The sequence below is a fragment of the Martes martes genome (genome assembly GCF_963455335.1).
Source record: "Martes martes genome assembly, contig: scaffold_254, whole genome shotgun sequence".
NCBI classification, from domain to species: Eukaryota; Metazoa; Chordata; class Mammalia; order Carnivora; family Mustelidae; genus Martes; species Martes martes.
In genome coordinates, this window is record NW_027666283.1 from 43573 (window position 1) to 71559 (window position 27987).

General features: G+C 43.2%; 1 protein-coding gene across 1 annotated transcript in view; it reads left to right on the plus strand.

Moving 5' to 3' along the window:
* The window catches only part of LOC308338096 (nucleolar protein 10), a gene marked incomplete at its 3' end in the record, with an annotated part of 62101 nt that extends 34738 nt beyond the window's left edge, over positions 1-27363 (plus strand). Inside the window, exons 14-17 of the mRNA XM_080831657.1 lie at positions 24851-24977; positions 25339-25418; positions 25607-25705; positions 27274-27363. Coding sequence (XP_080687783.1) covers positions 24851-24977; positions 25339-25418; positions 25607-25705; positions 27274-27363 — 396 coding nt within the window. The remainder of the gene's footprint in view (positions 1-24850; positions 24978-25338; positions 25419-25606; positions 25706-27273) is intronic.
* Between the last annotated feature and the right edge of the window lie 624 nt (positions 27364-27987).

Below are 27987 nucleotides of genomic sequence, written 5' to 3' on the forward strand. Positions count from 1 at the left end.
GTGCCCCCGTGCTTTCCCCTTTTAGTGGTTGTGGCCTTTTGAGTTCTGACTTGAGACAAGGTTGAACTGGCAGGCGGTAATTTCAGAGTTTTGTTATCCTTGCATGGTGTGTCTCACAGGTGTTTACTGAAGCAGGCGTGTACAGATCATGAGAAATGCCTTGCCTTGGTCAGCGTGACCTGGTCTTCAAGAGAGATCAGTCAGCTCACCTCCTAAATGTTACTTCTCGTCCTGAGAGAGGTTTCTCCTCCTCTTCCTCTTCGGAGTGCTTCCTGTGTTTTGGTCCTTAGCGCTTGCCCATAGGGTGTTGATGTCCTGGATTGTGGCAGCTTTCCCAGGTCAGATGTATGGAGCATCAACCAGTGAGGGGGGGTGGAGGTCTGCGGGCGCGGAGGGCCGCATGGGGAGGGCCACATCGGGAAGCCCGCTGAGTGGATAAGGAATCACAGGCCTCAGAGCCCTGAGCCGCTGGCTGTGGAGGCGGGAGGTGCTGTCCCGAGTGCTTGGGCGCTAAGACCACCTCACCCATCCGTGCTCTGCGGGCGGCAGTGGGGGCAGGATTGGAAGATAGGCTTGGCCTCGGACGGGTCGCGGAGAGTAAGGGAGAGGAGAGACCAGAGACTGCAGCCATGTTTCTGCTCAGGGAGCGGGTGGAAAGGGAGGAAGAGGGAGAGGAATAGTAAAACGTGTTCTCCCTTTGGTTTCTTCTTCTCCATTTTATAAAAAGATCTTTGAAAGGAACAAACGCACAGCTTTTTTGATTAGACGAACAACGTATGTATGTTTCTATTTATTCCAATTGTTTTACAAGGTATAAGGAAATAAAACCACCCGTTCCCTCTTGATAGTATTATAAACACTGTTAATACTGGGATGTAATATTTTTCAGTTGTGATATTGTTGGTGTGAAGTCATATTTTATATACAGATTTGTATCTGGGTCGTTCAGTTAACTTCAGAAATATTAATTCCAAGGCATTATAATCACCCTACACATTTTTATTGTCTCTGTTGTTTTTGCCTTCATTGTAATTGCAGTGTCGTTAGTGCACAGTGTGACAATAGTCGTAGGCGTGAGTATGCCGAGCTCCGCTTCCGTCCACTGCTCAGTGCTCCCCACCAGCATGCTCATGGGCCCCTTCCCTCTGTCACCCATTGCCCCGGTTCTCTGCATTCGTTTTCATTGCCTGGCTTGTGACGTTTGTATCATCTCAGACCTGTAGGAGAGCCATTATTCTCTTCTCACTCCGTCTGTCCATCCCTTGGGGTGGTTCCAAGTAATAGGGACTTCCATTAACATGTGATAGGGGTCCGTGCTAGCCAGGTGGTGAGAAACTGCTTTCTTGACAAACCTTAGCCTTAGACCTTCTTAGTTTCTCATTTGTAGCTCAGAGGTAGCCGGGGCTGTGCAGGGAGCCCACAGGGGACACTCCCAGGTGGCTGCGTGTGGCGGAGCGGGAGCGCAGCCTTCGTGCCCGGCTCGACACTGTGCAGGGACTTGTACTCAGCGCTCCTTCCTGACCTGCCTTTTTCCCCTGCTCCGCATGAGCTTTTATAGTGCCCTTGCCTTCACCTGGATCCTATTCTTTTGTAAGACTCCTTTAGAGCAAGAAGAGAGCCCAGGGGTCTGAAAGCCTGCCATTTTTCGTGAGATTTTATCAAACTTACCAAGCTGATATTTGGCACAACGATTTGTTTGACGCCTATAAAACCAGGGAAGTGTGTTTTTAATAAACGATTCGTGCCAAATTTAGGAGGTTTGCATTGTGATTTGTTTTAACATCTTATAAATCAGTTATGAAAGCTCTTCCCCCCGCCCCCTGCTTTGGGCCTCTACTAAAAAAGGAAGACCGCTTAATGTTCTTTTAGTTTAAGTTCTTTGCTCTCTCTGATACCATTTTTTTGAACACTTGAAATCTTTAGAGATTAAGTGCAATTCCTGACTATACACTCTGCCGCATACAGAACCCCGTAACTGGTCTTTCATGGCCAGGTGGGTTTTCTTCAGCCCTTACCCTGTTTTTTTTTCTTCAGTACACTCCTTTTTTTTCCCCCTCTCAGAGACCAGGAAGTGTTATTGTGTCTGTTTGTTTGCATTTTAAATTCCACGGTCTAATTCATCTGCAGCTCCTGAGACCAATGCCAGGAATCATTTTTTAGGTTTGGTTTTCTCTGTAATGTAACTTAATTTTCGGGTAGTTCTTTATAATTAAACCTTTGGCAACTGTGTGGATTCTAGAGGGAGTCCAAGTGTCCTGTGGCACCCAGCTTGAAACCCAGCCAGTGTGGGTTTCCCGAAACCCCTCACAACTGGGTAGTTGATTGCTTGCACGCTTGATAAGATGTATGGATGTATAACCTTGAGGAAAAAATGTAAAAGGAAAATGCATCATTATTTGTTTAGGAAGCTATTTGATTTAGAAGAATAAAAGTCAGTTAAAGTTTTATTTTTAGAACACATAGGGGCGCCTGTGACACAGTGGTTAAAGCATCTGACTCTTGATTTTGGCTCAGGTCATGCTCTCTGGGTCATGAAATCCGAGCCCCACATTGGGCTCTGCACTGGGTGTAGAGACTGCTTGAGATTCTCTTTCCCCGATTCCCCCTCAGATCCCCTCAAAAACAAAAAACAAAACAAAACAAAACAAAACCCCTCAAAAACAAAAAAATTAAACATGTAAGTTTAACTCACTACAAAGATTATATGCAGTGTCACTGAACCCAGTAATCAATATTGGTAGTTAAGTATTTTATTTTAAAACACTTATTTTTAGAAAAGAGAAAACTATGTTGTTTTATTGAAACGTTTTTATTATTTGTAAAAAATCAGCCAAGAATGAAATATTTTAACATTCACTATTTAAAGGTATGTTTTAAATTTGGAAAGTATTTTTGGAGCCAGAGTACCTGAAAATGGGGCGGGATTTCAAATATTATAAGTCCATGATTTCAAATATTGCAAATAAAAACAGCAGTCAAATAAAAACATAAAGGATTATATTTAGCTTGCACTAGCACTTTTGTTTCTGTTGGGAAATAGCCATGGAACTCAGCCAGCGTCATGCATAAGTCCCTCAAAACTCTGTCTTTGCAAATAGAGTTAACTAGGGTGTTAAGAAGCGTAAACACTCAAGAATACTTGCTTCATTTAATTATAAAACACACACACACACACACACACACATCCTCACAGAGGCATGTAAAGCCAAAGGAAATAAACGTTTTTTAGTTGCAAAATGTAATAAAAGGGCTCAGACTAAAGAATGAGTGTAAGTCTCTTGGCTTTAGTGAGCTATCACAAATCTGGAAAAAGGCCTGTGGTAGAACCAAGGGCTTCTGACACCATCACTGGGTTCATGTGCTCCAGCCTTCAGAGGGCCTTAATCACTGGTTGGGTCAAACGTCTGTGCTCTGGTCCTTAGGGAGACACACTGTCAGTAAGTATTGCCTGGTTTTTGTGGGGGAGGGGGGCGCGGTCAGTGCTTTTGAAATCACTCAGTTGTAGCATTTGGAAGTCACCCTTAGGAAGTGGTGGAAAACTTTCTAGTCACCGTATGGATGCTTGCGTTCAGACACACTGGGTTGTTGCTCCAGCAAAGGATTAAAAATGGGTACTGGAATTTTCTCCTCAGTGTTTTCTACTTGATAGACTTTTGTGACCAAAGCAGAGAAATTTCAATACACAGGATTTTGCCTGCTCTGTCTGTGGCAGATTGAATTTATTAGTCGAGTTCTGAACTCAGCCACTCTGTCAGATTGGTATTTCCAGATACATGGTGTTCATCGCTGTGTGGCCACTCGCAGATATGGCGTCTTTTATTTTTTAAGTCCAGGATTTCAGTTATTCCCACTCTGGGGTGCTTTGGTGTAGTTTTCCAGAAGTCTTACGAACATAGCCGTAGAGTGCTTTTTAATAATAACTCCTTACCTTCACCTCTTGAGAAGTCAACATATTTTTATCAGCTATCCAAACTGTAAATAAGTTATATTACGTTAGACTTGACAGTATCTGAAAAGTAAGTGCTTAAAATTTTTAGTCGGGTGATTCCTTTGCTCTTTTGTCTCTTGGCCTTTTTGTCTTTTCCTGTGTTATAAAAGTAAGTGGAGGAGACTGACCAGTGCTTCTGTTTGTTCATCAAGAATATACTGAGCATGGGGGCACCTGGGTGGCTCAGTGGGTTAAGCCACTGCCTTTGGCTCAGGTCATGATCTCAGAGTCCTGGGATCCAGCCCCGCATCGGGCTCTCTGCTCAGCAGGGAGCCTGCTTCCTCCCCCCTCTCTCTCTCTGCCTACTTGTGATCTCTGTGTGTCAAATAAATAAATAAAATCTTTAAAAAAAAAAAAAAAAGAATATACTGAGCATGTGCTTAGACGCAGGACTGTGTCCGTGAGTGCAGCTGTCTTCCTACCTGCCTTTGTGAGTTCACAGTCTAGGCGAGGGTGATGGTAGACCAGTGTGTACCTAAGTGCTGTGGAGGGAGGGACTGGGTGCAGTGACAGAGGAATATCATGGGGGGACCAGGCCCCAATTACCACTTTCCATTTTATATAGACGTTTTAGGTCTCTTCTCTATATAGATTTATCTTACCAGTTTTAATCTTAAAGTTCAGGGTTCAGGACTTGGTCTTCTTCCTGTCTTACGATTGCAGCATATACTTGGGGGCAAAATGGTGAATGACGGATTTGTTCCGTAATTTATAATCTCTAGAAACAAAGCAAAGAGCAGAGAGCATTTTAGCCAATGAAAAAAGTGCTGCTCTCCCTGGAGAGTCGTGTGTACATACAATCGAGTGCGCTTGCTTTCTTAACATGGTTCTCACATATAGATCACTTAACTTTAAGTAGCACGTGATACAGCCAACCACACCTCTTTGAAACACTGTCTTGGCTTCTAGAACAGCGTATGCTCTTGGTTTTCCTCCTGCCGTCCAGTCGGCCCTTCTCATCTCCTCTGGTGGCTCCTTCTGTGTGTGGTCTGGGGATTGCGCCTCCCCTCTCTCCTCTTGACTTTCAGGTCCTTGTCGCTTCTGTTTATATGCTTTCCCTCAGGAGCTGGTCTGTCCCTAGGCTTTCTGTGACACCTGAATGCCGATAACTTCCAAATTTCTGTCTCTGCTCTTTCCTTCTCTGAGCTACAGTCATGATCTGTTTGGGTTCTCCACTGGGAGATCTAACAGTCACATTGTCTCTGTAAGTCCACAGTAGGATTCTTGATCCTAGCCCCCCACGCTTACCCCACACCCGCTGTGTGTTCCTGCTTCAGCAGGACTCGCCATCCACCCAGTTACCTAGGCCCAGAGCCCAGAAGCCAGCTTCGTTCCCCTCGCCCTCGCATGTCATGCCTCCATGAAATGCAGGTCACGTTGCCTGCATTTCCGGTTTGGTTCAGACCCTGCCCCTCACCCGGATTGCCAGGACAGCCTCGTAAATGCTCACTCTTCTTTCTCCGTTAGCTCTCTTGCAGTCTGTTCTCCACATAAACCCAGAGTGGTGTAAAATAGAAAAACGAAACAAGATTATATCACTTACTGCTTAAAACCTTTCAGAAGCGTATCACTTTGCTTAGCGTAACTCCTTTCATAATTTAAAATGCCCTATAAGCCGAAAAAGGCCAAAAATCCAAAGTCTCCATTTGTTCTCACCTGTCGGAGCATAGAGCTCTATGACCCATTAATCCGTCTACAGGGATCACCAGAGCATGAAACCAAATCCCCAGCCATTGCTGCCACCAAGGGGGAATAATGTAAATGAACCCAAACCAACGCACGAAATTAGTAGACAGGAACATTAAAAGTAAAATCAGAAAAACAGTCAGCAGAGTTCGCCACCCCCCCCATTCACCACAGGGAGCCACCAGGAAAGCTGGGCTTGGCCTGAGTAGCTTGCGTGAGGCCCAGTCCTCGGGTGGGGTTTACCTGCCGCTGTCAGGGGAGTCCGTTGTGCATCTTGGTGAGACCTCCAAAACTTAGAAGATAATTTCAGAAAATGGTTAAATCATAACTCTCACATCGATATCAAGTAAATGTGCTAAAATTATTTACCTTAGATTGAGAGTGGGAGCGGTGGTGGGAGGGGCGCAGAGGGAGAGAATCTCAAGCGCGCTCCGTGTCCGGCGCAGAGCCTGACGTGGGACTGGATCTCCCGACCCTGACATCATAACCTGAACCGAAATCAGGAGTTGGATGCTTAACCAACTGAGCCACCCAGGCGCCCTGAACGTGTTAAGATTTTTATTTAGCCCATTAATTAAGTGAGGGAACCAGACACAGCTATACCAGATCAAAGGGGAAGTCTAAGAAGACACACATTTATATGCAGTAAAGTTATGTTGAATTGGGCGTGTGCAGATGGGCACAAATCAGCCTTTTCAAAGGTCTGGAGGGTTATTTGCGCAGGACAGAATTCCTGTGTGTGTTGGTAGACAGTATTTTGCTTTGCTACCCGTCGCCGACATTTAGAGCCATAAAATAAATTCCATAGATCAGAATCCGAATCTCAAAGAGTGTGCTCTAGATCAGGGGTTTGGCAAACTAAACACCACCACCTGTTTTTATAAATAGTTGTATTAAAACATAGCACACCCATTCATGTCTGCATTGTCCTTGGCAGCTTGTGACTAAAATGGCAGAGTTGAGTAGTTGCCATGGAGACCCGATGGCCCCCAGAACCTAGAATGTGTACTGGCCCTTTAAGAAAAAGTTGGCCAACCCCCACCCCGAACCATGCATAGTTTTCCATGGTTTTCCCTACACTTACTTATGTACTTAAAAAGTTACACATTTCCTCATCATGGTATAAGTAATATAAAAATAAAACACATATATATGAAGCATGGATTCGGGATCATGTTTTGGCTTTCACTGTTAACACCTCTAGCACCTGAAGCGAGGCATTCAAGTAATAGAGGTGTGGAAAAATTAATAAAACAAGTACGTGTGAGAGGGTTGACGGTGATTTAGAGAATCTTAAATAACGACTGTCAGCCTCCATGATGGCTGGTTGGCAGTGTTAATTTTTAGCTATTATACCAAGTTAGAATTTTGCATTTGCCTTTTCCTGCTACCACTACTGAATCACAGGAATGGAGAACGGGGCTCGTAAGGGCCAGAGTGTGATTTTTATACGTAGGATAAGGATCAGTTCCTTCGCCCTGACAGTACATTCTAATCAGCCAGATCAGAACATCTTGGAGTGATGCAATCTCTGTATTTGGGAGGTGCTGACAGATTTATAAGAGTAATACCTTGTCCAGAAGATTTAATAGCGATGCTGGTAAGAGGATAAACTCTTTCCTAGAAGAATGCAAAAGGAAAATATTGAAGTACAGACATTTAGCTTTTGTTGGACCCTTTTTGAAACTTGTGCAAAAGTCAGCTTTTCTTCTGGGTAATGCAGACTTAATCTGTTTTAAAAATTGGAAACAGTGCCTTCAGTTTTCTCCCTGTGCTGGAAGTGCTGTGCGTGCTCCTAAGATGTGGGCTCGAATCTAGACCATGAGTGGTCCAGTGGATCCAGTGCAATCCCAAGCCGGTACTGAGAGCCCTCTCGCATCCGCTCATCTGGTATTTGGAGATTCCCAGATGTGAGATCTCTCTGGCCAGCTGGTGTGTGGTGAATGGCCCTGAGTACACTAGTGTCCATGTTCACTCCTAAAAGTGACAAGACACATTTTCAGCTTGAATGCGCGTTTAGGCAGAGGGCTGTTAGACACGGGGACAAAAGTTATTTTGTTACAAATTCCTGTTGCATAATGCCAGTAGCAGCATATTCTCTTGGTTTAGGGGGGCAGTGCCTGATACAAAGAAAGCCATCCGACCCCTGGGGAATTTGCTAGCCTACAAAGGATATACAAGACAACATGAACTGGTGTGCTGTAGGGGATGGGGGAACCTTTTGAAGCACACAATGGTAGAGAAGGAAGGGAACGTAAAGTTCATCTCGTCCAACTCCTTCATTTAGCGCTCAGGAATCAAGTTACTTGTTCAGAGTCAGATGACAAGCTGGTGGACAGAGCCAGATCCAGAACGCATTTCTTCAGTCCACTTTGCAGAGCAGAAACATCTGAGATTTGGTCATTAGTCTAACCTGAGTTTGAAGACCAGCTTTTTCACTTACAAATCTTGAGACCTTGAGTGGGTCACTTACCCTGCCTGAGCCTTAGTTTCTTGAACTGTGCGAGAGCGGTGCTGTTGTCAGGCAGTTGTGGGGAACAGATGTATTTATTTGATCATGTAATGTGTTGCCGGGCACATTGGGGATGGTCCGCTGGTTATGACTCTTTACACTTTCTTACAGTAGCAAAATTTAGGGAGTCCGGGGGCAGAGAATAATTGGCATTACGTGGACATGGGCCTTTATGTAGCTTCTGGAAGGAATGTGCTTTGAGCAAAACAGAGATATACTGAAAAGTTTGTGGCAAAATCATAAGTATGAACTAGGAAAATGATTTGGGAAATAGGCCTTGGTATTGTTTGGTCTGTAACAGAGCATATAAAATGCAGGTTGAGAAGGAGCAGTCGAATGCCATTCGTTTTGCTATCAATCATTGAAACAGAAAGCAGTGGTGAAATCTGGTTGCGAAAATAAGAAATCTGATTTTTAAAACTGAAGTGCATTTCCCTCCATTATATCATCAGAGCCTGCTCTTTAGAGAAAATGGCAAATAGAAGCAGGAGAAAACTCCAGCATCTCTCCACCACCCAAAGACAAACGCATTAACATTCTGCTGTTGTTGTTTCCCATTGTTTTAATCTGAAACATTGCTTATGTGGTTTCATATCTTGCTTTTTCCCCAGTTAATTAGTATTTCCCAGGGTCATTATAGACTCTTGGGGATTAGTTTAAAAGTGGGTTTTGTGTATGAACAGTAAGGTAATATATAGCTGGGGCACCTGGATGGCTCAGTCGGTTGAGTGTCCGGCTGTGGTCTTGGCTCAGCTCTGATCTGGAGGTTGTGGGATCGAATCCCGTGTTGGGCTCCATGCTCAGCGGGGTGTCTGCTTGTCCCTCTTCCTCTGCCCATGCGTGCGCATATGCTCCCCCCCAAATAAATAAATAAAATCTTTTTAAAAAGACTAATACATAGCTATTTTTAAAAATATTTAAATATCAGAAAAAAAGAGGAAGAAAACCAATCAGTCTTACTAGTCAGAGACATTCTTGCTAATATTTTGTTAAATTTTCTTTGCATTTGGGAATAGCTTAGTGGCCATTGACTAAATTTATGGCACAACCCCATAATAAGTTCACCTAGCTTACATAAATATAAATAGAAGTCCTTCAGGGCGCTGGGGGCTAGAGGGACAGAGCGCGTGGTGGCTGTTATATGGTGGCATCTTTTCCAGATGTCTTGATGTGTAATAGTGCAAATGGGACATATGCTTAATTTTGTTCTGTAAGAAAAACATTTTAGAGATAAAGCTAATAAGCCTGTAAGATCTAGAAGGATAAGATATCTTATAAAAAGTGAAGGACTTAATTTTATGGAGAAAAAAAATGTGAGGCACTTATAGGTTAGTGGAACAGTTAGATCCAAAGCCTGTGTATTTTCATTACCTTTTCCTGATGAACAAAAGGAAAGGGATGCAGAGCAGATGCCCTTTGTGTGTGTGTGTGTGTGTGTGTGTGTTTCCTTTCCAACCGAAGTTCATAGCAAACCTGTTGTAACTGAATTTTATTTTATGCATGTAATTGTTTTGTAATGCGTGGGATGCTGTTCATAATTTGTCTGTTACATATTCATCACTGTGAAATGGGAAGTGAAGGCAGACGTCAGGTAGCTAATAAGCTAATAAAGTGTTCTGTCCCGATACAGACAAGTTGTTTGCGTCTTTACCAAGGGGAGATGTGGGCTTCCTATTTTAATCTAAACACTTTCAGGCAGCAACCCAGTATGTGAGGCATTTTTCCCGACAGTGGAAATCCTCTCCGTTTCCATTTCTGATGACAACTTACTAGGTCATAAGAACGGCAGACCTACAGAAAGCATTCCCGTGCGACACTCAGGAAGCAACTTTCTGAGCATCCTGTCACATTTTCAGAAGTTAATTTCCGTTCTGGCTAGATAAGATGCATGTCATTTTCGTGTGGAAATGTTTGATGCATATGTGACCTGTGCTTTATTATGCTAATATGTCAGATGGTGTTTGGTTTTGCTTAAACGGTTACCTGTCTGGCATGCCCATTTTCTTGAAAATGAATGACAGCTTCCTATTCAGGTGCTAGTTACTCTGTTTGAATCAGATAGCAACCAGAAGACTTGTGTCCCTCCTGTCTGGCTGTTAGGTCATCTTGGTGTTTACCGGTTTGATGTCTTTACCATCCTTCTTCTGGACAAGATAGAGTTGGAAGTAAATTGAATTACTCCCGTGTCCTGTTGGCGTGGTCACGGAGGTGGTGGTGGTAGGCTAGAGCGGCCACAACCAGGGGCTGGTTTTAGCTTCTGAATGTGCCTGACCGCTCAAATCACGTGGCAGTTTCTTTGATTAGTATGCTCATTACCTACTCGTCTATTCTCCTTACAAACAGAAAGTAGGTTATACATACAGGCAAGAATTTGGAGCTATATTCGTTCAAAAGGCTTGACGTGTACAGAAAACAATACAAAAGTTCTGGGACTCACACAGTCTTTGCTTTGACTTGGTGTTCTCAAATCCCAAGAAAGTTTATCTTTCTTCTGATGCTGTGTTCTTGGGGGTGAGCTCCGCAAGGGCAGGACTGTTGTCCATTTACTTTATTTTTTTTGTCAGAGAGAGAGAGCACAAGCAGGGGGAGCGGCAGGCAGGGCAGGTAGACAGGCAGAGGAGAGCAGGCTTCCCACTGAGTAGGGAGCCCAGTGCGGGACGTGATCCCAGGACCCTGGGATCATGACCTGAGCCGAAGGCAGACACTTAACTGCGTGAGCCCCCCAGGCGTCCCATGTTGTGCGTTTCCTTTATGTTGTGGTGTGTGCTGGCTCCCAGGCTCTCACAAAACACATGCTGACATGAAGGAGTAGGTAGTACTGATACTTTGTTTTGAAAATTTTATTATGGCAAAATCTCAATTATGCATAAAAGAGGAGAGAAGTAGAGTGAACCCCCATCTACTTATCTCTTTGCTTCCGTATTTTCAGTTGTGTGGGGAAGCGGAGGTAGGATCGGTTTGTGTTTCTAGCACTTTATATTGCTCCAGAAGGTGGTGGTTAAAAACGGTTAAATGGAAATGAATATTTGACCTTCACCGTGGCTCATATCTTTGGGCTGTGTATGGACCCACTTGAAGAATAGAACATTATTCTCAGTTGGAAACAAATCATGTGTAAACAGTGGTGAGGCTTATTGAAAGAAAGGCTGGAGCCGTGTGTCTGTGTTTCTTGTGTATTTGCACGTGGTTGTATCATTCATTCATAACTGACTTGACTTTTTAGAACAGTGTTAAGTTCACAGCCAAATTGAGTGGAAAGTACAGAGAGTTCCCACACACCCCGTACACACATTCACACACAGTGCGCTCATCCCTTTGTCAACGTCCTGTACCAGACTGCTGCGTTCGTTACAGTGGATAAGCCCACACTGATGCATCATTTTTATCCAAAGTTGTTTGGGTTCACCCTTGCTGTTTTCCATTCTGTGGGTTTTGACACATGTCTAATGAGGTGTACCCACTGTTACGTATCATACGGAATAGTTTTGCTGCCCAAAAAGTCCTCCTGTATCCCAGGCTGAAGCTCCAGAGTTTTAGCTCGTTCATGCGGCAGAAAGAGCTTCAAGACAGCGTGACCTTTCCAGTACTGAAGTTAGCATCCACCCCCGTTCCACAGCTCTTACCTTTGTGAATGGTACTTCCGTCCGTTCTGTTCCCCTGTCTCCCTTAGTCTCTACTCCCAAGTATCCCCAAGCTCTGAGGATGTCCCTACTTTGTATCACTTATATATGTCTCCTCCTTCACCACCCACTGCCACGGGCTTAGATGGAGCCCTTGTGACTTTTCCTACTTAATCACAAGCTGTCCCAGTCTCTTATTTCCAAAGCCACTCCCCCCCCCCTTTTTTTAAAGATTTTATTTACTTATTTGCCAGAGAGAGAGATCACAAGTAGGCAGAGAAGCAGGCAGAGAGTGAGAGGAAAGCAGGCTCCCTGCTGAGCAGAGAGCCCGATGCGGGGCTCGATCTCAGAACCCTGAGATCATGATCTGAGCCAAAGGCAGAGGCTTAACCACTGAGCCACCCGGGTGCCCCAAGCCACTCCCTTTTAAAAGCTGAATAATCTGATACACAAATGACTGATCCCATTCCCTTGAATAAAACCCTTTAAAGGCATGCCGCTGTACTTAAAAGCAAAGACTTTAGCATGATCTGAAAGGGTTAGGTTTAAGCCCCAGTACCTCCCTGGTTTCCTCTGTCTCTTGCCCTTAGGAAACCTAAGCTCTTCTCAATTCTCTGCACGTAGAAAGAGCTCCCTGATTCCATCACCCTTCCTTTTACCTTTACACTGGCTAAATCCTACACATCCTTCAGAATTCAGCTCAGACATCAGTACAGCCTCTGAGCCTCCCACCTATACAAAAGTGACTTCTCTATGTGCTCCTCCAGGATCCTGTATGCACGTCCCGTAGCACCTGTGCTGTCTGTTCTTTCACGTAACAGTAAGCTCAGAAGCGACGATGCCCGTGTCTGAAAATGTCTTTGATCCCTCAGGCTTTAAGGCAGGCACATGAAAAATGCCTACTGAGTATTTGCTTAATGACACAGTCCCCGCAGAACACTCAGACTAAAACCCAGCCCACACAGACTGTGTAGTCAGGCCCACAAAGAAAACACGGGGTGCCGTTTTACGTCTCCTCACCCCCCTACCAAACCGCACGGCTTTCCTTTCACTCTGAGTCTAAAGATCTCATTGTGTATAGGGTTTTTCTTAAAAAACTCTCTCCTTTTTGCACATAGCTAGGTTAGATATGAAGTTTTTAGAAATCTGTCCTGACCTCACTAAAACAAGATTCATGCTGTATACACGCTGCTTCCCTCCCACCGCAGCCCAGATCTCGAGAGGCCATTTAACATTGTCGTGTGCACGGGGAGTCCCATTTATCATCTCAGTGAGAAGTACACGTACTTAAACTCCAACAAAATAAACTTTCTACCTAGAGTGGTAGAAAGTTACGTACATACTTGGTGCTTGGTCACATGGTACTCAATTATGAGTCCGTACTGGGTTCTCTCACTGTCCTTCGCTCTGCCAGTATCATGTTCTCCTTTGGCTTTTTGGAGGGATATATGGGAAATCTCATTTTGCTTGAATTGGAAATGTCGTCTTCAGGATTTCCTCATTCCATGTGTGGCACTCTGTAGATAAACAGTAACTGGTAAGCGGTGGCAAAATATTTTTTGATCCTCTTGCAATAACAGTGTTGAGGTGTATAACCTTGAGAAAAAGTGCACATGATTTTAAAACATTTACTCTTCCTTTGTTTCTGCCAAGTTTCCATCCCTGGCTATTTTTAAATATTAACATGCCGTTAGTTTTTACACAGACTCCAGAATTAAGAATTGGAAAGTGTAAGAATGTGCTGAAAAATTAAAAATAAATTCTTTTGCCTGCAAGGAAGTGGGATGGAACCAGGAAGCTACTGATGTGGTAACCAGGATAACACGTGTCAGCCGTCTGTGTGACCCTTGGCAGGACTCAAGTGACAAAACAAGGTCTGGGAGAGTGCTCATTACCAGGTGTGGGACCCAAAAGATAAATACATTCTCATATGGTAAAGTTGGCCTCGTGCCGTCAGCACCCACGGAGCGTGTGTGTGCACGTGTGTGTGCAGACGGAGCCCTCAAGGTTGAGCATTCTTAGCGTGGTGAGGAAATTAGGAGAGGAGGTGGGAAGCGCAGGACGTAGACGCTGACGTTGACACGGCTTGCACTCATTGTCGCTGCAGACTCTGGACGTGAGCTCTAGGAAGCCGACCTAGGATATCAAGCGTAGCACGGCCGTAAACATAAAATGGTGACATGGGTGCAAGGCCAGGCTGTCCCGGGACAGGTGCGGGGGGGGGGGGGGGGTGGCGGGGAGGCGGGCGGTGCTAAAACAAGCAGATGCTCCTATTTAACTAGCAGTGGACTTGGAAGAAGTCAGGGACCAGATTAAGATAGTCTTTCCTTTCTCTTGAGAATTTAGGGCATCATTTATCATTTCATAAGAAGGAGAAAGAAATGTAATGCTTTTCATTCTACCTTAAATTGGAATCACTTAGATTAGATATAATGCAGTTTTGGGTTTTTTTGTTTTGTTTTTCTTGAAGATACTATTTATTTATTTGCCCGAGAGAGAGATCACAAGTAGGCAGAGAGGCAGGCAGAGAGAGGGGGAAGCAGGCTCCCTACTGAGCAGAGAGCCTGATGCGGGGCTGGATCCTAGGACCGTGAGATCATGACCTGAGCGGAAGGCAGAGGCTTAACCCACTGAGCCACCCAGGTGCCCCAAAGCAGTTTTGAATGCTTAAGAGGGAAATTTAAGATATTTGTCTTAGGACAAATAAAGAATTTCACGCTTTGGAATAAAATGTTTGCTGTCTTCAATTGCAGTGGTTCATTTGAGTGAAATTCTGTTCTTAAATTTAGCAGAACTATTTGGTTTTCACTAAGCTTATGTGTTCTCAATGCCGCCAAGCTCAAAGTCAGTACACCTCCAGGGAATATATGTGTCTGGTTTTTAAAAACTCCTCGCTCTGGTGTCCCAGAAGCTTTCTTGATATTCCAGCATCTCAAATCAATACTAAACATTTTAAAAAGACAAGGAGTAGAATGCTTTTGTTGTCTTTTCATTTGGTAAAATCAGGAGACAGGGTAGTCTATCTGTAAGCATGGTCTTTTTGTCAAAGTTTGCCAGAGGGTAATTTCATTGTACCAGCTCCTTGTGAAAAGAACTGAAGCGTGTCCCTGTCTTCAGTTTTACTCGTCTCTCCAATTTATTTCTGCGTGTGTGGTAGGGACGAGGGTGAGGAAGTGTGGTAAGTATTCCTTGCATCTTCCTGGTCTGTCCTTCTGTAACCCCGTGTACCCTTGTTGGCTCCTGGAATATGGTCCCCAAACCCTTATTGGCCCCTCTTTCCTGGAAACTCATTTTATACCCCAAAGCCAAAGAACAAAGAAGAAGTGTAAAAATACATGAAAATAAATATTGTAGGCACACGACATTACAAATATTAAACATATAAAGCCGAATGCTTGATGCAGAAATAGCATTAAGAGTTGTTTGGGGGGGGGGGGTGGTTCCTGGGTGGCCCAGTCGGTTAAGTGTCTGACACTTGATTTCGGCTCAGGTCAAGGTCTCACAGTTGTGAGAGCAAGTCCCGTGCTGGGCTCCGTGCTATGGGTGTGGAGCCTGCTTGAAATTCTCTCTCTTTCCCTCTGCCCTTCTCCACCCACTCCTCTTTCTGTCTCTTAAAAAAAAATTGTTTTGGCACACATCACCTATGCATTCTTGTTAGAAATGTTTAACTAGATCTAATTCTGAGAAACAGCCTGTAAGATGTCAAGACCTCTGCACGTCAGCCGGCCTGAACGAGGGAAGAATGAACATCCTGAAAGGCAGGGCGACTCTTCTAGATTAAAGGGAACTAAAGAGGTAGAGTAACTTAATGCAGCGTGTGATCCTTCTTTAGATTTCTTAAAATAACAGCTTTTTCGAGATATAATTCATAAGCCATAAAGTTAAAACCCTTTTAAAGTATATGATCCAGTAGTTTTTAGCGTATTCAGAGTTCTGTGTAGTAAAGACCACTATCTAATTCTACTTTTTATCACACCAAAAGGAAGCCGCATACCAGTCACTCCCAATTCCCCATCCCCAACCACTGGCAGCCGCTAACTTACTTCTGTTTCTCTGGATTTGCCCATTCTGGAAATTTCACAAAAATGGAGTCGTATAATATGTGGCCTTTTGTGTTTGGCTTTTTTACTTAATAACGTTTCAGGGTTTGTCCGTGTTATGTTATGAATTGGTACTTCATTCTTTTCTGTCGCTGAATGACATTCCCTTGAACCATTGGACCAGATCTTGTTACTTCATTCCTCAGCGGGTGTACGGTGCAGTCGCTTTCACTTTGGAGAGGAATACTGCTGCTAGTGTAAATGATGCTGCTCTAAACATTGTGGGCATGTGTTTTCGGTTCTCTGGGGGTGTGCGAATGGGTGTGAACACATACACACATGCGCCTAGGATTAGAATTGCCGGGTCATAGGACAACTCTGTGCTTAACTCTTTGAAGAAGCGCCAAGCCGGTCTCCACAGCGGCTGCCCCAGTGTACGTTCCCACCAGCAGCAGCCGAGGGTCCCACTTTCTCCACATTCTCAGCAGTACCTGTCGCTTTCCATTTTTCTGAGTGTAGCTGTTCAGGTGACTGTGATGCGACACCTTTTCTTGGTTCCGATTAGCATTTCCTAGTGGCTCATGATGTGGAACGTCTTTTCATATGCTGGCTGGCCATTTTTACCTCTTTGGGGAGATTCGTCAAGTCCTTTGCCAAGTTTTCAATGACAGTACTTTCGTTGTTGAGTTGTAAGACTTCTTTATAAATTCTGTCTTTTTTATTGTTTTCCTTTCTAGAATGTAAGCTTTTTAAAGATGGGCATTCTTGTTTGTTTTATTCACTGCTGTACCCACGGCTGACAGGACCTATGTGTTGAACAAGCGAATGGTGATCTTTGGCCACCTGTTCCTGCTTAAGAGTGAGGCACTAAGACGCCAGCTGGAAGGGCTCTGTGCGTGGGCGGTAGTTTTCATGCTGACCACTCATGGGGGATTCTCCGAGATCAGCGTCTGCCTTTCGGGGGATCTTTCATTTCCTGCAGAGAAGACCCCCGCTCCTTATGGAAACACTGGGGTTTTGGGCTGGCCGGAGTGGAAGCACAGCAACATGTCCATGGCTTTGGGTGTTCCGGAAGATGAGAAAAGGAAGGGGTTGTGGGGCGTGGGGTCCCACCTCTGGACGTGCAGACCACCATTCAGTGAGCCGATTTCAGCCCCACAGTGCAAGTCACCTGTGACAGGTATCCTCTCTCTTGGCCTGATCACTTTCTCCGGAGAGTTATCCTCTGGTCTCCTCAGGGGTGGTGGGGACTTAGGTGTTCATTGTCTCTGTCACCTCCCCTCCATTCAGGCCTGGTTTCCCAGATGAACAGAGCCCGGAAGTCCTGGGTCTCGGGGGCTCCAGGGAAGAATCCGCTCTCCTTTTATTGTCACCTACCTCTGTAGGCCCCTGACAATGCACCCCATGTTAAATCCCTAATGGCTGCATTTTCTTCTTTTGTTCTTTCTGTCCTTGAAAGTTAATACCTTTTTATATTGGTGGACTGTGTATTTTGAGTAGGCTTGGGAGGGTGAGGAGATAAAAGCATATAGTTAGTGTGCCGTGATTAACTGAAATCTGTGTGCGTGTTACTGTCAGTTTTAATTTTGTGTTTAGATGTTTGCTTGGGGTGTCCTGCCTCCCCCAGCCCTGGAGTACAGGCATTCCATTTTAGGCTTATCTGTGCTCACAGAGCCTTGTGCAGCTGAGCTGTTGGTTTGATTGGCTCATGGTGAGAGAGTGACATGAGCATTTTTTCTGCTTGTCATTTCATTTCAGTGTCTAAACTGCTTTTTCAAAAACCAAATCAGAATTGAAATCAAGGCCGATAATAATGTCTCTCCTTTTTGAAATAAACCTTTTAAAATGTTGAAATTAAATTGCTCCTTTGCTAATCTGATTTTTAGGAATGAGAGAACAAAGCGCTCAGTACCTTTAAATGACTCACAATTACTCACGCAAATGCATGTGAACTTGGGTGTGCAATTAGGCAGCTCATCATGTTACAGATGCAATTACACGCCCAAGTTCATGGCCACTCCCTCGGCTCACCCAGCTGCCTCTCTTGTTTCGGGCCTGTGATCGGTTATTATTAAGCCCCAGCTGTCAGAATTTGAAAGTACATGCTGGTGCTCGTGGTGCCTTTCAACCAATAAGGGAGGAAAAGTTTGAAAGGAAATTCTCCTTTGGGTATATGTATGGAGCAGCTGGTCTTAGTTGGCAGAATCCCATTCGGCCACTAGAGATACAGACTAGAGAAAAATTAATAATCATAATAGTGGTCAGTGGTGTTGACAGTATAACATACCTCCATTATCTCTGATCTGCAATTCTAAAATCCAAAAAGCCCTGACTTTTTTTAGTAATTCATTGGTGGGAAAACCTGACTTGCTTTGCTTCATCGAGACTCAAACCTGCCACGTAATGATGAAGCTCTTTTCAGTCTTTATTTACCCCAAATCACTGGTGCGAATATGTGTAGGACTTGGCTGTGGAGATAGTAACATGTTTGAGTGTGGACCGCTGATGCAGACCGCCCTGGAGATTTTATATAATATATGGTGTGCATACTGTATTACCTTTATAAAAATGCATTAAAAAATCTGAATTTCAAGTTCTTTCTGGGCCCAGTAGTTTCTGATAGTTATGGCCTCATACTAAAACTAACAGATATTTGGTTAGATGTGACTTAAAATTCTTCAGGGGCATGAAACTCCCTCCCTACATCTTAGGGTCTGGTTTGCTACTGTGATGATCACTTTTGCTGCTCTTGATGCTGTTTTTATTACTGCTCTAGTTCCAGAAGTAGATATTTATACCTACTTTAGAACGTCCAGAAACAGTTCTGCAACAGAATAATAGATAATTTACTTTGTTGCTAGATAATAAAATTATTATATATTCACAGTGTCGGTCTCGCTTATAAGTGTGGTTCTTATCTCTTCAGTGTTGTCATTATCACGTTGGTGTAAATTGAGTTTCAGGGATTAAAGGAGTATGATAATTCTTCTAACCAAGCATTATTTGTAGAATTAATAATGAGTAAAATATACATTAATTTTGCTAGCATTAAATTCTAAATATTTAGTATGGCAATTAAGTTTTACCGAATATAGAATGATAAGCTCTTTGAATTTTTCAAGGCCTAATGCAGATGTCTTCTTAAAAGCTGTTTTCGCTGCCCAGCACCATTTTAGAGACTCTCTCCTATGACACTAATCACATTTATATTGTAGTTCCTTGTTTTCCAGACTTGTTTTACATATGTTTGACATTTGGCACCAGCTTTTGATAAATGCTTGGTTAACTTTTTGAATGAATGAATGAAGCTGAGGACGTTAGGAATCATCTAGTCCATTCCCAGAAGTATCGTTATATCTGAAACTCTTTTCCTGTTGGGTTTCATTTTGCTACTTGTTTTTATAAAGTGGGACATAATAAGCCTGGAACTCAGTAAATACTTGATGAATGAAAATTGAATTAATCTCTGCCTCCTGACATTTGTTGGAGCTAGTTTTAGTCCCTGAACTTAACGGAATATACTTAAGTCATTTTCACCTGCGATGATATGCTCGCTTATACTGTGATGGTTCTTTCTCCAGTTATCATTAAAAGATACCTTACTTCACACTACGCTGCAATGCATTCTGAAAATTTTATAAGTGAATATTTTTCAAAGTCAGAGTACTTGGATACTTTATATACTTCTGTGTGTGCTAATATCAGTTGAAGTTTCCCAGCTTATAAGCCCATTTTAGTTCAGAGTTATTTACTGTCTGTTGATAGAGTTCTACCAAATGGAGTAATTAAGAATTTTCTTCATTGCTAAAGTTTTTTTAAGTGATTAAAAATTCAAGATAATAATTTCAGGGAAATACAAATCAAAACTAAAATGAGATAGTACCTCACACCTGTCAGAATGGCTAAAATTAACAACACAGAGAATAGCGGGTGTTGGCAGGGATGTGGAGAAAGGGGAGCCCTGTTATGTGTTGGTGGGAATGCAAGTTGGTGCAGCCATTCTGGAAAACAGTATGGAGGTGCCTCAAAAAGTTAAAAATAGAGCTGCCCCACGACCCGGCAGTCGCACTTACCCAGAGGATGCAGAAATCGTGATTTGGAGGGACTCGTGCACTCTGATGTTTATAGCAGCATTGTCCACAATAGTCAGTTATGGAAAGAGCTCAAATGTCCATGGACTGGGGGCACCTGGGTGGCTCAGTGGGTTAAGCCTCTGCCTTCAGCTCGGGTCATGATCTCGGGGTCCTGGGATCAAGCACCACATGGGGCTCTCTGCTCAGCAGGGAGCCTGCTTCCCTATCTCTCTCTGCCTGCTATTCTGCCTGCTTGTGATCTCTCTCCCTTTGTCAAATAAATAAATAAAATCTTAAAAAAAAAAAAAAGTCCATGGACTGATGAATGGATAAAGAAGGTGTGGTGTATATATATTTACAATGGAATATTGTTACTTAGGCATCAAAAAGAATGAATCTTGTCATTTGGGACAACATAGATGAGCTAGAGTGTATTATGGGAAGCAAAATGTCAGTCAGAAAGACAAATACCATAGGGTTTCATATGTGGAATTTAAGAAACAAAACAGGTGAACATGGAGCAGGGGAAAGAGAGAGGCAAACCAGGAAACAGACTCTCAACTGTAGAGAACAAACGATGGTTACAGGAGGGGGAGGTAGACTAGACGGGTGACGGGGGTTAAGGAGTGAGGGCCCTTGTGGTGAGCACAGGGGATGTATGGAAGTGTTGAATTGCTATATTGTGAACATGAAATTAATATTACACTTTATGTTAACTAACTGGAATTTAAATAAAAACTTGAAATAAAAAAGATAAATTTAATTGCTATTTTATGTAATTGGTTATTTTCTTATACTAATGGTAGGAAGATGATGAAATTATTTGGTTGTGTTCAGTAACATTATAAGTAATAGAAGAAATGATGAGACTTGTACCAACTTAGTGGTTTGGTTCTTTGTCTCTAATAATAGGAATAATATATCGTTTTTGCTGTTTTATCTGTTAAAAACCACCCCTTTAGTAAATCTTCTGTCTTTATCTCTGAGCCCAGCTTTGGCTGCAGCACAGTGGTTTCCACAGTAGAGGGGTGGGAGGGCTACTCTCTTCTGTGGACTCCAGAAGAATTTTAATATTCATCCTCTTTTCTCCCTACTCTGTCATTTCTGTCCACTACCGGCATACACGAGAACTTTGGGTCTTCAAATTAAGGCTGTGTAAGTAACATCTTAAAGGCAGTTTGTAACTGGAGAGGCAGGTGATCTCAGGCACATAGCATGTATTTTCATGTACTTTAAAATCGGTTCTTCTGCTCAAATGGCTTAGAGCAAGCAGATACTTGGCTGCACTGCAGTGGAGGCCTTCCCCGGGCACCGGGATAAAGATTCTTTCCCATTTGGGAGGACACGTATTTCCGTCTAGATCGGGTGGTATGATGGTCATTAAAGTTGCCGAGGGGCCCACAGCATCCCCTCGTAGCAGTTGGTTGAAGCAGTTTCCAGTTCGCTGCTATGCTGACCTCTAACTTCAGGAAATTCTTATAACTTAAAAGTAGAAGTTCATTAATAGATAATAGAAGTTTAAAATAGAACAATCTCCACTAATTTTCTGAAACAACAACAAAAAAACCTTTTAAGGTACATAAAAAAAAGGCAGCTAAAGGAACAATACTCAGTTGTGGTTGAAGTATAGAATATAGCAATATAATGACAATACAGAAAACCGCAAAGCTTTTGATACAATAATAGTATTCCAGTGGTTAGAGAAAAGATGTTTTCTTCAAGTTGTAAAGCCTGAAATTTAGGAAGTAAATTAACATATTTTTAAGGACTAATTGAAGGTTTAACATATTTTATGAGGACAGCAAGGACTTTTTACACGTTAATCCTGTGGTCATTATAGAGCTATGCATGGGGTTATGCCCTCCTTATTGGTTAAACCCACCACTGCTTTTGCCACCTAATGGTAGACCTTTGAGGAAAGCTGGAATGTAGATAAAACCTGCAGTTTAATGCCAGTTAAATCAGTAATTTCAACTTTGTTATGGTTGTTCTGATGTTTCTTTTTTTTTTTTTTCCTTCTGAAGAGGAACTAGGGAAATGTGATTAATAAAATCAACCCACTAGATTTTATTTTGTTTTTGATGGAAATATTTCCTCCTGTAAAATTTAATGGCCGTGAATTTGACTGTAGAGTTTATTTATCATAACCAGACCTGTCCCCTGAGAGGCAGTTTAAAACAATCCCATTAGAATCCAGTTAGCCTATCAAGGTGAATGTTGTGGAACATTCTAAAAAAGGACTTTTGTGAAAATCAGTTCAGATCTGGCCTGCTATTTTGATATTCCTGCTCTTTACTCCCCAAGGAAAGTCAGTAAACATAGTATAATCTTCTTACTGTCTTTGAGGCCAGTGGTTTATCACTGCTTGAAGGTTTGTTTTGTTTTTTTTTTTAAGATTTTATTTATTTATTTGACAGAGAGACAGAGAGAGAGAGGGAACACAAGCAGTGGGTAGCAGGAGAGGGAGAAGCAGGCTTCCCATTGAGCAGGGAGCCCGATGTGGGCCTCGATCCCAGGACCCTGGGATCATGATCTGACTGAAGGCAGCCGCATAGTGACTGAGCCACCCAGGCGCCCTGCTTTAAGGTTTTTAAAAGTGAAACTGCTGGAGCGCCTGGGTGGCTCAGTGGGTTAATGCCTCAGCCTTCGGCTCAGGTCATGATCCCGGCGTCCTGGGACTGAGCCCCGCATTGGGCTCTCTGCTCAGCGGGGAGCCTGCTTCCCCCCTCTCTCTCTCTGCCTGCCTCTCTGCCTACTTGTGATCTCTGTCAAATAAATAAATCTTTTAAGAAAAATAAAAGTGAAACTGCCTTATTATGAGGTCTTTTGATTGCAGTTGCCCCCTTGCCTAGAGGGCAAAATGGTCTGACTTTCATCAAAAAGTGTTATATCTAGTAGTTTTATGGAGAGGTATTTGAGTGTTTATATCTAAATAAGAAAAATAAACAATTTAAAGAATACTTTCGCCAAGCAGGACCCCTTAAGTCTTAGTACTCTGCGGCATGGAATGCCCGAATGCAGGCGTGCAGCCCGTACCCACACAGGCATTCGGGAAAGGTGTGCTGAACGCACATGACCGGCAGGCAGTGTTCCGGGTCCTAGAGACGCAGCATTTAGAACAGGTGCAGTTCCTGCCCTCACATGAGGACAGTGTCTTGGATACTACATTCCAGAAAGGTGAGCACTGTGTGCTGCCATTCTGTCTAGAAGAGGAGAAGGTTGCTGCCCCAGGTCGGGCACCACAGGGCTTTGCGTTTTGCTTTATGACCGATGGGGAGCAGATATGTCGTGGTTGCAAGTGCCCGAGCTGTCGCTCAGAAGGGACCCTGTGATTTTCCCTGCCGGCTCACGGATTCACTCCATCCCTAAGTCCCTCCGTATGTGCTTTTTGATGTCCCTGCCGTTGGTTCCTGGCCTCGCCCGTCTTCCTCGTGGACTCACTGCGGTCTCCGTTTCTTGCTGGAGCAACTGCGTGAGTGTGCGCCTGTGCCCCGCTACGTTTCCTGTCCCCATGAGATTTTAAACTCCTTCAGGGAGGTCATGGCCAGTGACCCAGGTTCCATGCAGTGCTTTAGCTGTAGTAGCATTATTATTAGCATTCGTTGACATCAAACTGCTTGCCTAAAATGGCTTAAAATCATAGCAGCTTCTTTCAAAAGTGTTCTACATTGAAATTTTTTAATGCCTTGCATTTCTTTAAGGTTAATCTTTCATGGTTGGAGCCAAACCACTTGGTGCATTAAAACCTTTACTTTAAAAAAGAATTGCATAGGTGATGCACGTATGAAACTTCTTGCTAGGACTCCTTTTTGCTCATTAGCATGGTTTAGAGACCATGAGAGCCATAGCCTTTGCGGTCTTGGGGCCACTCTTGCCCATCGGGCGCAGTAATACTGCCTCGGTATGGCCACCTCTGACGTTTACCTGTTTCTGATTGGAGATGGCATCAGGCGCTGTTTTTCTTTGTCACAACACTCTTCCTCCCACCTTCCCTTCCCCATAAAGTTTAAGCTCGATTTAAAAATTTCCATTATGATTTTTGTTTTTCTCCTGTTTCATTGATTACCATCACAATAAACAGGGAAGTAGTCATGGGACTTTCCATTTTGTCAGAGCCCAGGGTTGTTCCTTGTGAAAGCCTGAGGTTCGCTGAGGCTTTCGGCCCCATGCCCCCCCCCCCCCCCGCCCCGAGCCGTGCTGCTTCCTTTGGGATAAGCTTTGACCTCGGTGGGTGAGGCATTGTGCTGGGGAGAGATGTGTATCAACAGCAAAAAAGTCAAAAGCAGTCACGGTATTTTATGGAAGTAGTTGGATTACAGAATGAACTATTCCTGTTCCGTTAACTATAAATTCTGCTCAACTTCTATTTCTCACTAACTTGTGGGCCCTAGTGACCTTTTAGGTCAAGTCTGAAGGATTCTTTATACAGAACTTTAGTTTGTAATGAATTAAATGAAGTGGACCACACAAGAACAAATGTAGTTATCAAGTAATTAGTTGAAAACCCCCCAAGAAGAAGGTAATTCTCATTTTAGACTTCTGTTTGTCACAAATGGCAAACTTAAAAAAGTCTTTTATACCAAATAGGCTTTTGTAGATTTTAGTAATCTTTTGGATATAAGAGGTGATAGATTAAATGGATGTTATTTTAAGTATCTGAATTACTTATTTGTATTTTGATAGTGCTAATGTAAGAATATTCATTACTGTCTTTGCATCCCAGAGATTTTTCCTTTACCGGCCTAAATTTTCCCTACTCTATTTTCTTCCACGATAAACTTGTTGATTATGTGTATTGGAGTTATTTTTCAATACTTCTGATAGGAACAAGGATTTTTAAATTACAGTTAAGAAAATCTGGTGTAAAATAACTAACTCTTAGTTACGTGGTGAGAATGTGCATGTGCTGACCTTTCCATCAACACCGATAGGTTTTGGGTCCTGCACCCAGGTGGTGTTCGTTCCTGGACAACCTGACAGAAGAGTTAGAAGAGAATCCGGAAAGCACGGTTTACGACGATTACAAATTTGTCACCAAGAAAGACCTTGAAAATTTAGGTAAAAAAAAATTGTAAAATTTTTAAAAAAATTATTCATGGGGTGAGTTTTGAATGTTAGAGGTAGTAGAGTCACGTTTATGCGATTTCCCAAATCTTCTCTTTCTGCCAAATCAGATATTAAACTTGCTGTGTATATTGTCAAGTTTGTAATCTCTGCTTAGAGAAAAGGTCCAGATAAATTCAACCTGCTGAAGCTTTTCTGTGTCTTAAGTGAGGAATAATTTTCTTTAGCATACTAGCTATGTATAGAAAAATTGTCAAGAAGGCAGTGATTTTCTTTAAGTACTGTTCACGTATAAGGTTTTGCAAATATCTCAGATTTCATAAGGACCCGCTCTCTTCTGATTAACTCCCTCCAGGGCTCACGCATCTCATTGGATCACCTTTCCTCCGGGCGTATATGCATGGATTTTTCATGGATATAAGACTCTATCACAAGGTAAATAGGAGAGTATACTTACTTTAGGTGATTAACGAGCCATTTCGTTGCTATTTACTTGCATTTTGTAGAACATGCTTATGATTTGTAACTGGTCTGCCTGTTCTTCGGCAGAATAGTCATGGTGTCGATAAAGCATGCTATTAAATATGACTTTGATTTTTGAACTTTTTTCCTACTTTGAAAAGGTGAAATTGATGGTAAACCCATTTGCTTATGAAGAATACAGGAAAGATAAGATCCGACAGAAGATAGAAGAAACACGCGCACAGAGAGTCCAATTAAAGGTGGGTATTGTGCTCTCCTCACTAACGAGTTTACCAGAAAAGTACATGTTCATTTTGCGTGTTATTCCAGGGAAACTTGCCATCTGTTTCTTCATTTTCCCATTTTTAGTTTACATCTTTTCGTAATAGTGTTGATCTCTTTTATTGGTCATGAGGGTGGCTACTCTTTACAGTTTGAACACGATGGATTCTGTGGCCGTGGTATTGTGGAAGATAACGCCAGAGGTGTCGTCAGCCCATCGAAGAAAACGTGATGGAACTTTCAGACAGGTCTCTGTCAGTGTTTGGAGTGTTGGGGATTCGATAACCCACATTTCTTTCTTTCTGGCATTTGGCAGTATCTCAGGCTCTCTGCTTGGGTCACGGTCATACAGACTCTGTCAGGGTCCTGACAGGAATCAGATCACCTGGTTCCAGTACTAGAATTTAATGTGAACAGTTGTTAGCCAGGTGTTAGAGAACTGAGGCGAAAACCGGAAGGACGGCACCAGGGGAGGCGTGCCTGCAGGAAGCAGGTGGCACCTCAGGGCTGGGCGGCGGGGAGGCGGCGGCTGCTCCTAAAACCTGGCCTCCGAGGAGGCTGTGGCCAGTTAGAGCCAGTGCGCCCCTGCGAGGGTCCGAAAACCGCCCGCTGGAACCCCACAACGTGCTGGAACCCCGTCAGTGGCTGGGGTGAAGAACTGTTGACGTACGCTGCTGGCCTCACGATAGGCCGCTGGCAATAAGTAAATGCACACATACATAAATACATATGTACACACACACACACACACACACACACATATGAACATACGTCTACACACACACACACACACACACTCAGTACCAAAGACTGTTTCCCTTTTTGCAGGTTGTTTGTAAAGTTTTCTAGTGTGTGTGTTGGCAACGGGGAGGCTAGGATGTGCAGTGCTTTTGCCCCGTCTCTGCATTACTTGTCAGAGTGGTAGTTTGCAGTAGAGCATAAAGCACTGAGTGGACAAGGACAATAGAGAGCTCACAGCTTTTTCCTGAGTTGTCAGACGCACATCTAGAACTCCGCTGAGAAATGTGCTGTTTCAGGAGCCACGAATAGTGCATTTAGTACTCTGTGGTGTTTCAGGGGTTCGCTGCACCCCCGCCAGAAGCTGCCGTAGCAGGCCTGTGGCCTCCGGTTCGTCAGCAACGGGCCTGGCCCTCTGCGGCCCACCTCCGCCAAACTCCGCTTCTCGCAGCTCACTTCTCCGTGCGCCAGGAAAGAGGCCTCGGGAGGGCAAGTGCTCCCACCTGATTAGATCACATGTGTCCACGTTATTTCCTCCTCTGGGGACAATGAAATTTTAAAAATAAGAATTGGAGGTGTGCCTGAGTGGCTCAGTCAGTTAAGCGTCTGACTTTTGATCTCAGCTTAGGTCTTGATCTCGGGGTCATGGGTTCAAGCCCCACATTGGGCCCGACACTGGGTATGGGGCCTACTTAAAAAATAAATAAATAAGAAATGTCCTATTTGTGAAATTATACTCCTTACAGAACTATTAACTTTTAAAGCTAGAATGTAGGTATTTAATGCACCTTTTTTTCCCTTCTCCTAGAAATTGCCCAAAGTTAACAAAGAGCTGGCACTTAAATTAATTGAGGAAGAGGAGGAAAAGCAAAGATCCACTTGGAAAAAGAAAGTTAAGGTAAGATTTTTTAAGGCAATGAAGACATTGATAAATTGTTTCTGTATTTTCTTAGTGGTTACTTATAATTATCTGTTGTCTTTCTTCTTGAAGCTTTTTCTCCCCTGCTTATGGGATAGTATATGCTCAATATGGGAAATTTGGGAAATAGAAAAGAATAGGGACGCCTGGGTGGCTCAGTTGGTTAAGCAGCTGCCTTTGGCTCAGGTCATGATCCCAGCGACCTGGGATCGAGTCCCACATCGGGCTCCTTGCTCGGCAGGGAGCCTGCTTTTGCCCTCTGCCTCTGCCTGCCACTCTGTCTGCCTGTGCTCGCTCTCTCTCTCTCTCTGACTAATAAATAAATTTAAAAAAAAAAAACAATAAAGAGTGTCACTTAGATAATTCTACCTAAAGAAAGGCCTCATTAATATGTTGGTGAATTTCCTTCCTCTCTTATGTCTCTTAAAATTATAACTATAATAGTGAGATACTATTGTATATATAAGATATTTATCCTGGTTGTATAAAGTAACATAAGTGGTTTCCCATTTCATTAAAAGTTCTTCATAAATACTTTTGAGAGCTGCGTATACTCTCTAAAGGATGTATAATTTATTTAATCCTTTTATTGTTGAATATTTA